The following is a 15,918-nucleotide window of genomic DNA, read 5'->3' as shown; positions in this document are numbered from 1 at the left end:
AAAGTCATCCAGTTACTTCTCCCGCCTTGAGCGAGGCGAGGAGTGTCAGACTCTTACTGACTAAAAACCACCCCGTTCCTACTCCTGCTTTTTGATACGGTAACCCGGTAGGTAGTCAAAAGTCAGGCCAAAAATAAAAAGTTCGTAGCTATCAATTTCCTTTAACTGACAAAATCCTATAGTGTTGTTTTTTTAAAACAACTCACCAACAAACAAACCGAACCAAATACTTATTATGGTCTCTCAAACTGACCGCGAAGAGTCGGCAAGATGGCGACCAAGACTGTTGTGCTTCGTCGAATAGGTCTGAATGTTAACCCTCTTGTAAACGCATGAACTGCCATTTTTTTTTTTAAGAAATTGGTGGCAAACGAGCGTTCCGGTCACCTGATGGTAAGACACCTGACGATTCCATTCGCTTTCATCATCATCATCTCAGAGAATATTTTTTATCACTTTAACATAGCTCATCGTGTGTCATCAAATCATTGTAAGTGTAAGAAGTTTTACAAGTTTCCCAAAAAAGTTGAAACATTTTTTTCTGAAAAAACATCAAAAAGGCAGTATTTACAAAATTATAGTCAATAGAACGTTTTTGTATAATTTTAGCCAATTTTGATACTGATATGAATAAATGTGATACGGCTACAGGCTATGCGATGCGGAGCGATGGCGACGTCTTGGCAAAGCAGGTATACAATGAAAAGCTTTTTAATTTGGCTACACTGCATTGTCATCACATTTCTGAAGACTATTAATTCAAAGGCGATTAAAGCATTTATTTATTTATTTAATTCAAAAGTTACAACGGTAAACAACCAAATAAAGATGAATAGAGACAATATCTTATAGGTAATGTAAAATGAAAGTGGATACAGATGTTTGATGAAAAATCCAGCTAAGCGTCCATCTATAGAGCTGGGAAAGCAAAATAAAACAAGAATGTAGACACATACATTTATTTGTCTTTTAATTGACAGACATTTGACATCAAAATACACATAGAAGTGACTTACAAACTAACACAGATTATAATTAGGTAGATATTGTTCAAAAATGGCATCAAAAATTATTAAAATCTATAACAAAAATAACTTAAGGTTCAATTTCGTACATTAAAATAACAAACTGATAATATATTTATAGGAAAACCGTAACCAAAAATACCATTATAATTTAAACTCTAATGAATCCTTCTGAGATCTACCGTTTCAAACTAGTATAGAAAATGTCTTCAAATGTAATGCGCGATCAATACGATATTTCTGTTAGTATCATTTCACGTGAAAAATCTACAATCCATAGTATAAAACCTTCGTAAAAAGGACCTTATTGTCTTCCACATAAGGAAGCATATCCTTATAAAATTCCTACCAACGAATGGGTACCACGCCAATAACGTGTGTACCCAGCTTACATTTAAATTTCGATTCAAAATCAAGCAAAAAAAGGCTTTATATTTAGCACCCCATTTTTAGGCGTTTTCAAGCATCAATTCAAAATTATCAATTCGATTTTAAATCTTATTTTAAGGCGTTTAAAGTTAGCTTTAGCGTTTAGCAAAAATCATAGAGTATATTGCTACTTATATTACTAAATTACATTGTGCGTGTAGTTTCTAATAAGTTGTTTATCAAAATAAGGTTTGTACTTAGTACAAATTGTTAATTGCATTCTCAATTGACTGGAATTTCGTTACATTTTATTTAAAAAATCTTACAATTTATAGTTTTCATCAATCTAGATCAACAGCAATATACTCTAGCGAGTGCGTTTTAATGGCACGAAAGCGAAAACAATAATAAAAATTGACATTTAAAATGTCGTTAAATTTGTCAAATCACATAGCACTTGCATTTTAACCCGTTTTAAAAAACATTCCTAAACGTGTATAATTATCACGCGACTCCGAAGCACCATACCCAATGTCTTATCACAAATATTTTCCGTAGAAGACTCTCTATACTCTATACTAAACACTCCTTGACTAGGCTTTAACCGTGTCCATCATGCTACACTACAATCAAAAACTCATTCTGTCTTTGGCATATCTAGTACCGAAACTCGCTGATCCTCGACGCCCGGAGTGTCTCTCGCGAAGGCTCTGCTCCGCCTCCTTCTTTGCTAGCATGACTGCTTCGCAGAAGGAGGAAACGTCGTTCACGAGCTGCGAATGAAAGAACTAATTTAAACCAGCAAGTTAAAAAAAATCTTAATGACTTTAAACTTAAAATTAAAATCAAATAAAAGTGAAATTCTAAGACCTAATATCTAACACACATCGTTCCTACCCTAATCTAAGTGCTTTTGCACTGCGTTCAGCACAAGATCAAAAACTGCAATATGTATGTATCAAGTTCTTTAAGTTCTCGCATTTTTACGTATGATAACTACGTAGCGAGACTTAAATTCACTCTAGTTGCGTACTGGATCCATATCAAGACCAATAAGTCTATTGACCGATCCAAACATTTCCGTGCAAATCTGTACTGAACGCAATGCAACGCATCATCGATCTAAATCTAATTCACCCTATAGGCACCTACGTATATTGTAAAGACGAATAAAAACATCTAAAGTGTCACATACGACAAGAGGTGGGAATCCAAAAATACTACTGGGACAGACGAAGCACTGGACAGTCGATAATGAATAATTTGTTACAAATTAATATCAAGTTCATAAGACCTGTCCAAATGCTTCATCTACCTTAGTGTCACACTACACAACTACTTTTGTTTCACTGGATAAACCTGACTTATTCGCATGATCCCTACTTGCAATGCTACCTATCGACTAACAGAAACTTCTGGAAACTCTTATCAGATGAACTGTATGGACACGAATAAGCCTGAGCGATCCCTAATCCTATGAATAAAGTTTGAAATCACTTATTTCTAAATCCTACGATCTACACCTAAAGTCCGTAAAAGGACTGTCTATGATAAAATTCCAAAAATGGCAAACTGCCCTACGATATGAATCTTATTGTAATAAGCATAGACATCAAAATATGCAATACACACACTACGTAATACGTTTGTTCGTTTCAAAGAGTGGCATAGTCAACAGCCAAAAATATGTAACGGTACTTCGACGATTTTTAACTTTCAGTAAACCTTCAAAAACGTTAGTTTAGATCATTATAATAAAATAAGATGTACGAATTTAACACATTATTCGGCCAAAAAGCCACAATTTTCAATAATTTACCCAAAATAGACTTTCAGCCTTGGTAATGTTTATAAAAAGGCATCATTATAAATTTTTCCAACATTTATCAAATCCCTGTCTAGGATTGTTAATACCAGCACACGAATTCCTTCAATAGTGCTTTTTGGCACAATCGTCAATTTTTAAAATATTTTAGAAGATACAAATACCATCTTTGAGCTTACCACATTAAAGTTCAATTTGCAAAATTTTCCGAATTTCTTGTATACTCAAGTTACAAAACTATTTAATTCGATATAAAGTGATGTATATAACGTCGACTTCCAATTACAAAAATTACAATGTTCAGATTATAATATAAGAATATGATTATAACAAATTCGATTACTAAACTCGTCTGTATACCGCTTTAGGTGTGGTTGACTATCTTACGAATATGTACTGTCTTAAAAACATTTGTACGAAAAAATACTTAATGAGGTATGATGAAGTTTGGAGTGGTCCACAAGATCAGAAAAATAATATCATCGGCAACTAATATTAGGTACTAGGGGCGTGTAAATAAAGTTGAATGTTGATTAAAATATCAATATGTACTGAACTAGAGATAGACAAATATTTCAAGCGAAATATAAGATCAAAATATAGATTTATTTAATTATTAAATAGTTACTTGTTCTTGTCTTTGGGAGGGAATACCAAAAGGTAAACAGGGCTGTTTGGACGGTCCGTTAAAGGAGATAAACAAACCAATATGTCAAATATTTCGATTATAATATTATTATTAGCGGGTTTCCAAAAAAACAGTTTTTGTTACACCCTGTAACGATCACAGACAATAAACTTATAGTAACTAATATTATCAAATAATGGGGTTAATGCTCGCCAGTACAGGAGCTGTATTATCAAGCCGTATTTTTGCAAAGCAGATTCAATTTATAATTGTACTTTTAGATTGTTTTAGATGAAATATTTCATAGCGTCGTATGGCAAGAATACCGAGCAATATAATACAGGACCTGCAAAGGCCAGTAAGCTGATATGGCCTAAAATAATGTACAATATTAAAGTGCGATGAAAATAATTATTTTTATCAAATGTAAAAGCGAAACGCTATCAAGTCTCAATGTGATTACAATGACATGGTTTGTCTAAAAGCCCATTGTATAATATTATCGTTCGATAATGTAAATGTAACTATATTGTGCAAAAGCTACTTCGTTTCCTTCAATTAGTATTCAAAATTGGTCAAATTGTACACAAAAACGGTAGAAACTTAATCATTTGGGTTCTGCTTTCTATTAATATTACTATTTTTTGGTAATACTTAAAACATATAAACTAAAAACGTTTCTTTTGAGCAAACATTTACAACTTATTCTAGATATGATTCGTGTGTTTTTGTGATATCAGCGCACTCTTACTGGGTTGCGTTAAATAATTAAATTCCGTTGAAACATTGTGTGTTACGATTTAAACCCTAATCCCTTGGTATTAAGATTACAATTATTAAACACTGGTGTGTTTTTGATTTAATATAGACAACGAACCATGTACTACAAGCTAAAAAAATATTACTGGTATAATAGGCGAATGTTTGATCGCCAAGAAGATCCCTACACCAATACAAATTAGACGAGCCCAGGCCAGGCCTGTGATATCTCAGTAATAACCGCGGGAGGCGGCGGCACTATCGGAAAATATATATACGGTTGGTAACGATAGACGCTAAACGCATTAAAATTAACATAATAAAACGGCGGATCGCAAATAATGCTTATTTGGGACAATTTAGTGATTAACTCTAAATCGTCTGACTTAGGCCAAATGGTAAGTTCTTTGGCAAACCTGAAATCGGTGCAGGCGCGTAAGCAATAGACGACAGGTCCGTATGTGGCTAGGACTGGGAAGAAAACTGGGTATTCTCTGCCATTGTAAAATGTGAAAGCGCCATCGAATACAAGCAAGACATGACACGGTCTCTTGTAAAAGAAGGTGTCACTGCCTTGGATACACATTCCCTAGGGAACAGATACTTGGTACGTTAACTTGGTGTTAACGTTCACTTTAGCAGCGACCAGGCCAGGATTCTTTAATGTATATCTGGAAAATGAAAAAGCTTCGTTTAGCAAGCGAGAAAGCCAAGTGCTGCGATAATGTCAATAAGTGTTTAGTTTTGGGGGCTATATAATAAAAAAAATAAGCGATAGATTCGCAGTATTCTAACGCTTTGCTATAGCTGATTATGATCGCATGTTTGGCGCGTATGCAAAATACAAAACAAGTTCACAACGACTGGCACGAAAGTTTCCTTTAAAATGAAACTAGATGGCGTTAAAAGTCAATCACGTTTAGATACATGCTGACAGACAAAAAAAAAGAGGCAAATAGGTAGAATATGTAAAAACCAGTTTAAAAATATCTGTACTCACCCAAGGCCGCGTTGCTTCAAGCGTTCAATCGTGGCTGGTTTTATTCGGGCACGGCCCTGGCTGTGGCTTCCACGGCCGGTGATGAAGAACAGCATCTGGTTGCGACGTACTCCAGAGTCTCTGAGCTTGGAGATGTGGGTGTCGATGAATATGTCGAGAGACTCTCGAGCTTCTTTGACGCGCAAGTAATGCAGATCAATGGTGGTGCTGTCTGGATTGTTCGTTGCGTGGAACTGAAATAGTTTAAAGGAGTATTAAGTACGGTGTTTAACACATTGAACGCCGTCGTGGTTACCGGTGAACGACGTTAGCGGAGGATGCCTTCAACAGTTTTCTATTGGCAGTCAGACTTAATTTTGGATGGCAGGAGTTTAAGTTTGGGTTCCAGGAGTTGAATCATTGTTTGGTAGTGGACATTTTGTATGATGATTAAATTAACAACATAACTGACGAAAACTAGGTTTTTAGGCAGGGCCTAACATTTTTGTAGAATAGGTAATGATAATGCATGCTATGTATTTCATCAGTATATAGTACCCTGTTTCTATACTATTGTTCATTCACTAATTATTTTACGATTATGGATATTATTGCCAGTAAAATCTATTTATAATTATTTGTTATTGCTAAATGAAATGGGCCGTAAACATTATCGATGGCTAATTATAGTAATTAGTAAAGATAAGCGCAAGTTATAAATACTAGGCATTTCAAATAATTTGAGATTTAAAAAAACACTTTCCATATCATTAAATTCATTAAAAATAGAGTAAACCTCTGTACTTTAATATAATAATGGGTAAATAAAGAATCAAATTAAAAATACACCTGCAAAATCAACAACACTATCTAGGAATTGAACCCAGCTTGATGTTGCATGATTTTAGGTTTTGTATATTTTTTCTGACCAAGGAATCGAAACCGACACCTTACAGCAGTCACGATAGCGGCCACTTAATCAAAGACACAATCACAACACAGTAAAAAAATATAAAGAAGTACAACTCCAAAAAAGAATGTATACTTAGTTCAACTTACTTGCATCAAGGAAGCCGCAGCCAAACTGTTCGCGTACTCATATTTCTGCTTATGGAAGTTAGCAATTTCCGAGTAATAGTTTGCCACCTGAGTCATGCCGCGGCGAATGTATTCTTGAGCCTTCTGGTAATTTCTGTAATGTACACGTAATAAGCAATTAATAATATGATACTTAGTTGATAAAACATAAATACAATACAGAGATAATGCGTCGTAATCATCTAAATTTGTATTTAGTGATATATGTATCTTTCGCTTGTTAATAAGGAAGGAATGACTATGCATATTAAATATTGTTCTGATATAATGTATTTTCCAAAAAAGGCTACTACACCATCTATGTTGTTACATGGTGTAGTAGCTAATCCGTAGTCTTGTTCACGATTATAACTTAAAAAAAACTATTATTTTTGACGCGAATAAAAAACCTAAAAAGCACCCTTTTAACAACTAAAGAAAGTTGTATTAATAATGATTATTTCGATTCAATGGTAGACGCTCTGTTTTCCAGTTGCACTTACTTATTATGTCACTATTAATAAATATACGACTAATTTATTTAATTAATATATAAGTGTTAGCTTATTAAGTAGCATAACAATTGATATTTCAATATAGATGAGTAATTACCTACTTTAATTACGTCATTGATAGTAATTAGTCATTATTTAATTTAAGTATAATAATAACGACTTCCCCCTTTTTAGTCTCATGTAATAGACCCTCTATTGGGCATAAGCAATAATTATGAGAACATTGCTTTGCATAATAATTTGTCTAACTTAAGAATCAAACCCGAGTCTCCTAGTTTGCAATTGGACTAATAAAACAGATAAAAAAGTACCAATAACATTAATAAAGATAGAAAAAAAATCAATAAAAAAGTAAATATAAAACATTCCATTTCCAAACATTCAAAGAACAAACTGATTTCGAAATGTAAGTCAGGCCACATGTTTTATTTATTTACACAGTTGGTGATAAAAAGAGTTCATTTTAAATAATCTCTAGTCTATTGAATAACGAATAAAAACATAGCTATCTATAGCCAATAAAGATATGTATGTATTGTATTGGTACATAGTTATTCCTGATTTATCACGATCAAGATTTGACTTCACATGTATACATTTTGTATATCTTGTACACAATCTGTGACAAAAACAGATTATGAATTATGCAATTTTGAACCTTGAAAACACAAGATTTTGAATGATAATAATACAATGTAGTATTCCTTATTGCATACAACAGAATCATAAGAGGACAAAGGCTTTAAAAGTTAACATACAATTTGCAGTGCTATCACAAAATATGGATCTCTTTTTAACTTCTTCGGTTTAGAAGAAAATAAAGAATTAAGTTATTGTATTCCATATTTGCACTACTGTAAAGATTGCATATCTATTTGCAAAATACAATACATTATGTGTTGTATAAATCTATTATGTGTTGCATTATGTAGGTACAAATTATACACTATTTATCTGATTTTAATGCATGTTATTGTATGACAAAGTTGTGTCTCGCCTATTATCTACACTAGTACATAAAGCTGAAGAATTAGTTTGTTTGAACGCGATTTTCTCCGAATTACTACTGGTACGAATTGAATAATTATTTTTGTGCTGAAAGAGCTATTAAACATCACACTACGATCAATAGGAGCAGAGTGGATGAAACCGCGCCGGTATCGCTAGTTTATTATACCTACTTACCTACCTATTATGTCATCAATATAATAAGTGTAACTTATTTATTGTACCTATTATATATATATTTATATAAATAAAACACTTTTGCGCACTAGACAGATAACGTACTACTGAGAGTCTAGGTGGAGATTAGGGGAATCCCTATCTTAGTTATTTACTACGAAAGGGTATTTTCGAAGTTGCCAATTATTACGTGTCACGCCTTTTGTCACCGAAGTGGTAAGCTTAGGTGCACATTACGACGCATAATGCCGCTATACAATGTACACCCAATTTTCACGATTAGTGTTATAAGTTCCATGTAATAGGGGGTGAGCCTATTGCCGTATACTAACTGGGCACAATTCCAGTCTCCGTGCCACTATTGAGATTCGAAAAATCGAAAAAAGACCATTGCTATATTACGAGTATATGTATTGTGGGTAAAGGAAAAATGTACTTACAGATTGCGCCGAGCAAGATGGTTGTCAGCTTCTTCACGATATGCTTCCACCGTAGCCATGTTCACCTTTTGGCCTTTAGTCAGCAGAGGCCATTCCGTTTCCGATAGTTCCTAAAAAAGTTTTCATAATTAAGTATTAGTTACTATCATAAATTACTTATGTCACATGTCTTAGATCCTTAGGTAACTTAAAACGTAACTAGAGAAGTGAATGTAATTAAGAAAAAACAATTAAAAAAAGTTATGTAACAACAACTCTATATCAATAACAGTAAGTTCTAAGTGCACTAGCAAAAAACAATTGCGTCTTAAATTTAAAATTGAAACCTATTTCAATAAACTTAAAGGTTAGTTTACAAAAACACCGCGATAATATTGTAGACGCGATATTATACGTTAATACGTAATAGTACTATGACTCAACAATGCTAAGTAAAGATAATATTGTTTTCTTCGATAAATAAATTATCATTTCCATACCTTCTTCTGTTCCTCTAAAATCTTGTCTTTGACCTTCATTTCTTCAGCCAACACGAATTTATTGACGCCATTTTCTTGTTCCAAAACATCGCCTCGACCAGTAGACGTGAGCAAAACCTATGGAGAAACATGATATTTAAGTACCTATGTCTGCAATTAAATAAAAATCATTCTTAATTGTATTATAATAAGTATGTTTTTACCTCGACAGTAGCGTTGAAGTTGTTATCATGCGCCATGAGCAGTTCAGTTAGAGTATCCTGACTAACTTCTGGGAATAAGTTGAAGAGTTTGTCTCGAGTCATTTTAGCTGCTAAATCTGTTGGCATGTTGTTGCGCCATTCAGCCACGTCCTTCTGATAGATAGCTAGCGCCATATCCATATCCATGATCTCCTTGAAGTCAGGTACTTCTGGTTCTTTACCGGCGAGAGACAATTCCTGTTCTTTCAACGCTAGTTCTCTAGAAGAGAAAGAAGGAATTAAAGATCTGTAAATGTAGATAAATAAAAGTTTAGTTTAGGTTAGGTAAGTAATTATTAAGCCGAAAGTCCCGGGAATCGAACCCGAAATCTTCCGAATCCTTTGCTCGACAGTCGCACTTGCGACCATTCGTCCAACGAGGCAGCCAGAGTCAATTAACTAGTAATAAGTAGCTTTGACACTGAAATTATGATAATCTCAAATATTTTTCAACAAATCAATTAAAAATCAACTTTTTTGTCTAAATGTTACTAATACATAATGTAAAAAACGGTAAATTACCTTGCAAAGTCCTCATCTTGTTGCATCATAGCTGCAGCCTGGTTCGCATGCTCATCTAACTGAAACGTCAACGATTCCATCCATAAGGCATTGACTTCATTCAACAAAGACATCGGAACACTAATCCTGGGCACTATGAACGATGGATATTCCATGCCCGTCCTGCCTAGTTTTCCATCTAATTCTGTTATGAATGAGTGTCCCAAATTAAAAGTGACTATTAGATCATCATCAACACCGCTTACACTAGACCCAGAAGAGCTGTTCTCGTCATCACTAACATCCATGTCTGCGGGGACAGAGCTGTCAGATGTCGTAGGTTGTGAGAGCGCAGCAGCTCCAAGTTCTTCACCATCAGTTTCATTCACATCTGGTTCTCCACGACGTATCTTCCGTATCTTTAAGCAGTGCTTCGAATAGTGGTTATCAGCTATGACTACATTCTGTTCTATTTGCCTTTTAATTTGAATATTTTCTTCCGACATGGCAACATCACGCTTCCTTTCCTTCTTTTGTGTTTGGGGCTTTGAGTTTGCCACTTCTGGTACCTTATCTTTTTTTGGGGTGGGGGTCTGCATTGCACTGGTTGTAGCAACATCTGGTATAATATTATAATGAGCCAGGCATGAGCACTGTTCTAAAATTTCTTCTTCGGGATCTGACAGATCTTCATTGTCCATTATTTTGAACTGATTATTATTCATTCCGTCGAGAACGATCTCCACACTCCAGTTAACATCACCGCGACATTTATCGAAGATATCTCTTAAATCCGAACGAGCAATATTCATGAACATCTTTCTAAACGAAATGAAATGCTGTTCTGTATTTGGACAAACGAAATCATTATTGGGAAGTAGCATTACCTCGTTAGTCATGCTACTTTTATCTAGCATGCGCTTTTCTGGTATTTTTTCACGGTGGAATGAAACGTGAAGGTGATTTATATTACGAGGAGTAGCAGTGATGACCTTGTATTTTCCATTGACATCTGTGTCCCCGATTTCCATACAGGTTGCCGAAGATGTGGTTTCAACTGGTACGTCTTTAGCTACAGGAACAGTTGGTAGTGTAGTTGCTGAGTCACCCCAAGACGGCATAAATAACGATATTTTGCTCCAGTCTTGACAGCCGCTAACGTTTTGCATAAGAATTTCCGCAGATTCTCGGAGCGCTTCTGATGAAGTACGAGGTTTTCTTTGAGGTTTTGCTTCTGGTATCGATGTAGCATTGGTATTAAAAGTATTCTTTTTTTCAGTTTGTTTTGAAGACTGTTCTTCAACTTCCCAATTATCGCCATTTTCCCATTCTATTTCTACTTTCTGAATTTCCTCTAGTTTTTTTTCTTGGGCATCGAATTTCATTATGTCGTCTACCATTTCTTGTGTCCATGGAGAGGCGTTACCACTTAAATAATTCGAAGTCTCGTTTTGGGAGGTTTCTTGCTGCAAGGTTTGTTTAGCAACATTCTGTTGTTCCGACTTTTCCGTACTAATCACTGGCGATGCTGGCGAACGAAAAAATTTCTTGTTTGGGTTTTCAGCAGTAGTAGTGGCTGTTGCAGCTGCTGTAGTGGTGGCGGCAGTTTCTTGTTTAACGTTTTCCTTTTTAGGAATACTTGGTATTTTGCGCTGCACAGGAGGTACCATAGCACTAGGATAAGACAAACCATATGCATTCTTCAAAATTTCGCCAGTTATACCGTCGCGGTAATTTTCTAGCATTCTTTTTATGGACACTAAAGGCACATTGTGGACATTTTTTCTTAATAGTATATTAGCTTTTTTAGCCCACGGTGTTGTTGGTTCCACTACTTCAATAATGTAACCATTCTTAACACCCTCTCTTAAATAGGGTTCCATTTCCCATAATTCAATATTAGTATTGTCTATAATGACAGGACTCATTCCCATTCTCAACACATTTCTAGCTCTCTGTTGATTCCATGAGTGCGCTTCTGATAATCTAAACTTATCATATTGATATTGGCCCCTGATCATGAAGAAATCATCAGTTGTTAATATATGAGCTCTATAGTTGTTATGGCTGCCGCCAACCATCATATCAACTAATTTTCGGGCCAAATATGATTTACCACTGCCCGGTACACCTCTCATAAGAATCAGTATTCTGCTACCTTGATTGTGGTTGGATATTATATTCCTAATTTGTTCAGTCCAGATGGAATCTGTTTGCGGGATTGGAGAATTAACATTTTTTGGTATAGCACCAGTGTTTTGAACAGGCTTTGCTGTTGAAATTGAGGCATATGAAGATGAAGGTTGGGGTTGTCGAGATGATTGTGGTTGCGTTTCTACTGGTTGGGCGCAGACTGCTGGAGGCGCCATTGCTGATTGGTTTACTTTGGGCTGAGTGACAACTGGTAAATGGCAAGCTAAATTTGATTGTACTGCTGGTTGTTCCTCTTCTGATATTACATTGCCATCATTGGTAATGTTCATAATCGCATCCACGGATAGGTTCACTGGGAGAAAAAAATAATAAAAATAATTAATATAACAATTTAAATTTGCTGTTGTAGTCAAATAAGCACTTCAATCAAAAGCTCTTGTGTCCAACAGTACTAGTTCATCACAGTGAAAAGCATCAGCAGTTCCTTCATGAATTGTTCCATTTCCATACTAAAGTTAAATTGCTAATTTAAGCACTAAATATAACTAGTTATAGCTATAATACAAGTATACTTAAATATGAAATAGAATGGTATTTTCGAAAATACAATTAAACAATACTTATTATAAGTACACAAACCCTCAAAATGTTACTTTTTTGACAATTGATGAAAATGTTCATTTGCATAGTTACAATATTAATTGAAAATGCGATTGATAACTATACTTTCGGGAGAATTCAGTCCAATAAATAATAGATCCTCTATGAACCTACCTCTATCCAATTACATACATAAAGTTAAATAAATTTAATAACAAACTTAACTATATGGCAAAGTCTCATGCAAATTATAAACCTAATTGATCAATAGTTATCATCCAAAAACAAACTTAGTAGCTATTGAATAAAAACTATAATTGGTCCTACAAAGCCGCTTTTAACAAGTAAACATACAAAAGGGTTTCATTGACTAAATAACAATGGCAAATTTTAAAATCATTCAATTTCTCAAGGCAATTTCTTTAAGTGCATAAAATAGCAACGAGTCTTGATAAGTTAACAAAGGAAAGTATTGAGGACAGTCCATCCGGGATGGCCCATCAACTATAACTAATCCAATTTAAAGTGCAGCACATCCTTTGAGATTTATATCAACGGAAAACAGTCTCAATTGCAATTCGCATAGTATCATTTTGCTTTAGCACAACATAATCTATATCTGGCAGTGGCAGCAAATAAGGAAATAGAAGCTTATAGTTATGATAGATAGATTTAAGCACTTACTGCCTAGAAATTATAAACTAATATAACTAAGTATCTAATATTTTTTTTTTCTAAATACCCAATAAGTACTTAACTACTGAAACCTAATAAAATTAAAGTTACTAAAGTTAAGAAGAAAAGAAAGAAGTTTCTATAGACACATGGAAATATTTTTTAAATAACATTTAGTACAAAAAACCCCACACAAAGTCAAAAATCCCATGCAAATCTTCATCCATAACCATTTCAATAAGAATTTAGTTAATAAGAAAAACCCCACAAAGTTGAAAATACCATACATATCTCCATCCACAACCATTTCAATCAGAATTTAATAAGAAAAACCCCACAAAGTTGAAAATACCATACAAATCTCCATCCATAACCATTTCAATCAGAATTTAATAAGAAAAAACCCAACAAAGTTGAAAATACCATACAAATCTCCATCCATAACCATTTCAATCAGAATTTAATAAGAAAAACCCCACAAAGTTGAAATACCATACAAATCTCCATCCATAACCATTTCAATCAGAATTTAATAAGAAAAAACCCCACAAAGTTGAAAATACCATACAAATCTTTATCCATAACAATTTCCATAAGAATTTAATTGTTAAGAAAAAACCCCATATAGTTGAAAATACCATTCAAATCTTCATCCATTACCATTTCAATGAGAATTTAATAAGAAAAAACCCCACAAAGTTGAAAATACCATAAAAATTTTCATCCGTATGAGAATTCAATAAGAAAAACCCCACAAAAGATTAAAAAAAGTATAAAAATCTACAAATATAATAAGACAAAACACCACAAAGTTGAAAATATAATATAAAAACTTCATCCATAACCAGTTCATAATAAGGAAAAAAGCCCACAAAGCAACATTAATCCCTTAACAAAAACGTTGGTCAATGGTCAGTATTTGAATTTAAAAAGAGTATTGTACTGAATAAACTATAAAAGTACAGATGGTCTCTATCGATTACCCCCATGTAAAGTTCCCCTTTCAAACAAACAAAGCAACCCTATAGACTCATCTTTTATGCACGGTTATTGATGCAGTCCAATTACACAAATATAGCTACGGCTATTCAATAGAATGTACCAGACGGAGGGGGAAGACGGAGAACACAGTAAGTGAGGGACGCTGTCCTTCAACAACCCGTGCCCCCTTTCCCCATACCCCATTGAATGTTACATTTTTAATTAAATCAATAAAGAAAACTATTTTAAAACACCATACATTTCTATAATCTAGCATGATGATGATGTCTATAGTCACTTCTAATAAGAACTTGGAAGTTATAAAGTTCTTTTAAAACAAAAATAACAACAACAACAAAAGTTAGATATCAACAAAAACAATTATGTTGTCAAGGTGTAACAACACTAAACTTGCACACATACTTAAATATTTATGAATGAAACTAAAATGTATAGCTACCAAATTGACCATTGAGACAGATGTCCTTACTGCTAGGCTCCCTGAGATGGACTGAACCAGAATAATCTACTGTGGAGTATGGACTGAACTCTCCCCTCTCAAAGGATCAACGAAACGTCGTATCTAGATCGTCATCCTTGTTTCGCGTATTAGCGTCCTATAGCATGACTTATCTACTTATATGCAGCATAGGTAGCATTTATTGACCGATACGATAACATTGGAACTGTGTCCATAGTGCTTTAATAATTTACTGCGCCGCGCAGCCAATCGAAAGCCATAGTGAAGGTACACGCTTGCATTTCACTGTAATCAACTAGGTACTGGGGACACAAGTACAAACTATTGATTTCAGGTACTCACAGTCACCGTCGCAGCTTTCAACGACAGCGGATATCACATCTTTACTCATCACTTTACCGAACATATTCATCAAATTATCAACAACATCAGAAATGTTATGTTCTTCATTGTTGCGGGAATCCATGATTACGCCGCTTTATTAATCACAAATAAAAGAAAAATAAGATAATACAATCACCTTGATTACCACAATTTATCACTTTCGCGCTACGAGTAAAAATAATAAAGGAAACAAATAACTTCACTTTAACAAAATCAACCCGGGACGTTTGTCTGACTCTGACAGACGATGGACACTGACTGACGTTTCGAGCCCGCCCGCGCGCCTGTATACCCCAACATTTCGCTCATTACCCTAATCACATAGTATTGCCAAACTCGACTAAAAATTACCCATAATTAGTTAATACGCAAATCGACAACAATTAGTAATTACTAATCATTAACAATATTATAATATGCAATTTTTAATAGATTTTAATTGCTTAATTACTTAAGATTAGATATGATGATGATAATGTTTCATGTTGAGACAAATGTGTTTAATTATGTAATATTATCTAAGTGTAGACATGAATGCAATAAATAATTTGCGTTTGAATTTAATAGCTAGATAGATTTGAATGAATATTAGCACCATCCTGTAATAGTACATTACAGG

General features: G+C 34.2%; 1 protein-coding gene across 5 annotated transcripts; it reads right to left on the bottom strand.

Moving 5' to 3' along the window:
• Nucleotides 1-2,155: 2,155 nt before the first annotated feature.
• On the bottom strand, nt 2,156-15,591 carry LOC118276465 (uncharacterized). 5 transcript variants are annotated; one of them, XM_035594795.2, is made up of 8 exons: nt 15,436-15,591; nt 10,046-12,530; nt 9,485-9,770; nt 9,282-9,398; nt 8,803-8,912; nt 6,645-6,777; nt 5,607-5,839; nt 2,156-5,277 (listed from the first exon to the last, which is right to left on the bottom strand). In XM_035594795.2, the coding sequence occupies exons 2-8, from the start codon at nt 12,505-12,507 to the stop codon at nt 5,196-5,198; spliced, it is 3,423 nt and encodes a 1,140-aa protein (XP_035450688.2). In that variant the 5' UTR covers nt 12,508-12,530; nt 15,436-15,591; the 3' UTR covers nt 2,156-5,195. The 5 variants fall into 5 exon arrangements, with proteins under 5 accessions (XP_035450688.2, XP_050563275.1, XP_035450685.2 ...); XM_050707318.1 differs by having other exon boundaries at nt 9,485-9,743; XM_035594792.2 differs by having other exon boundaries at nt 15,258-15,578.
• Between the last annotated feature and the right edge of the window lie 327 nt (nt 15,592-15,918).

This window comes from Spodoptera frugiperda, chromosome 31 (genome assembly GCF_023101765.2).
Source record: "Spodoptera frugiperda isolate SF20-4 chromosome 31, AGI-APGP_CSIRO_Sfru_2.0, whole genome shotgun sequence".
Taxonomy (NCBI): domain Eukaryota; kingdom Metazoa; phylum Arthropoda; class Insecta; order Lepidoptera; family Noctuidae; genus Spodoptera; species Spodoptera frugiperda.
Note: the sequence above shows the minus strand (reverse complement) of the source record. Positions and strands in the feature narration are given on the sequence as shown.

What these genes read in the sequence shown, in the direction of transcription:
- LOC118276465 (XM_035594792.2), bottom strand. Translation starts at nt 15,381, where the DNA reads ATGGATTCCCGCAACAATGAAGAACATAACATTTCTGATGTTGTTGAT. An exon ending in CAAGATGAGGACTTTGCAAG is followed by an intron (nt 9,771 to 10,045) that starts GTAATTTACCGT and finishes CTACATTTACAG; the next exon opens with ATCTTTAATTCCTTCTTTCT. An exon ending in ACTTCAACGCTACTGTCGAG is followed by an intron (nt 9,399 to 9,484) that starts GTAAAAACATAC and finishes GTTTCTCCATAG; the next exon opens with GTTTTGCTCACGTCTACTGG.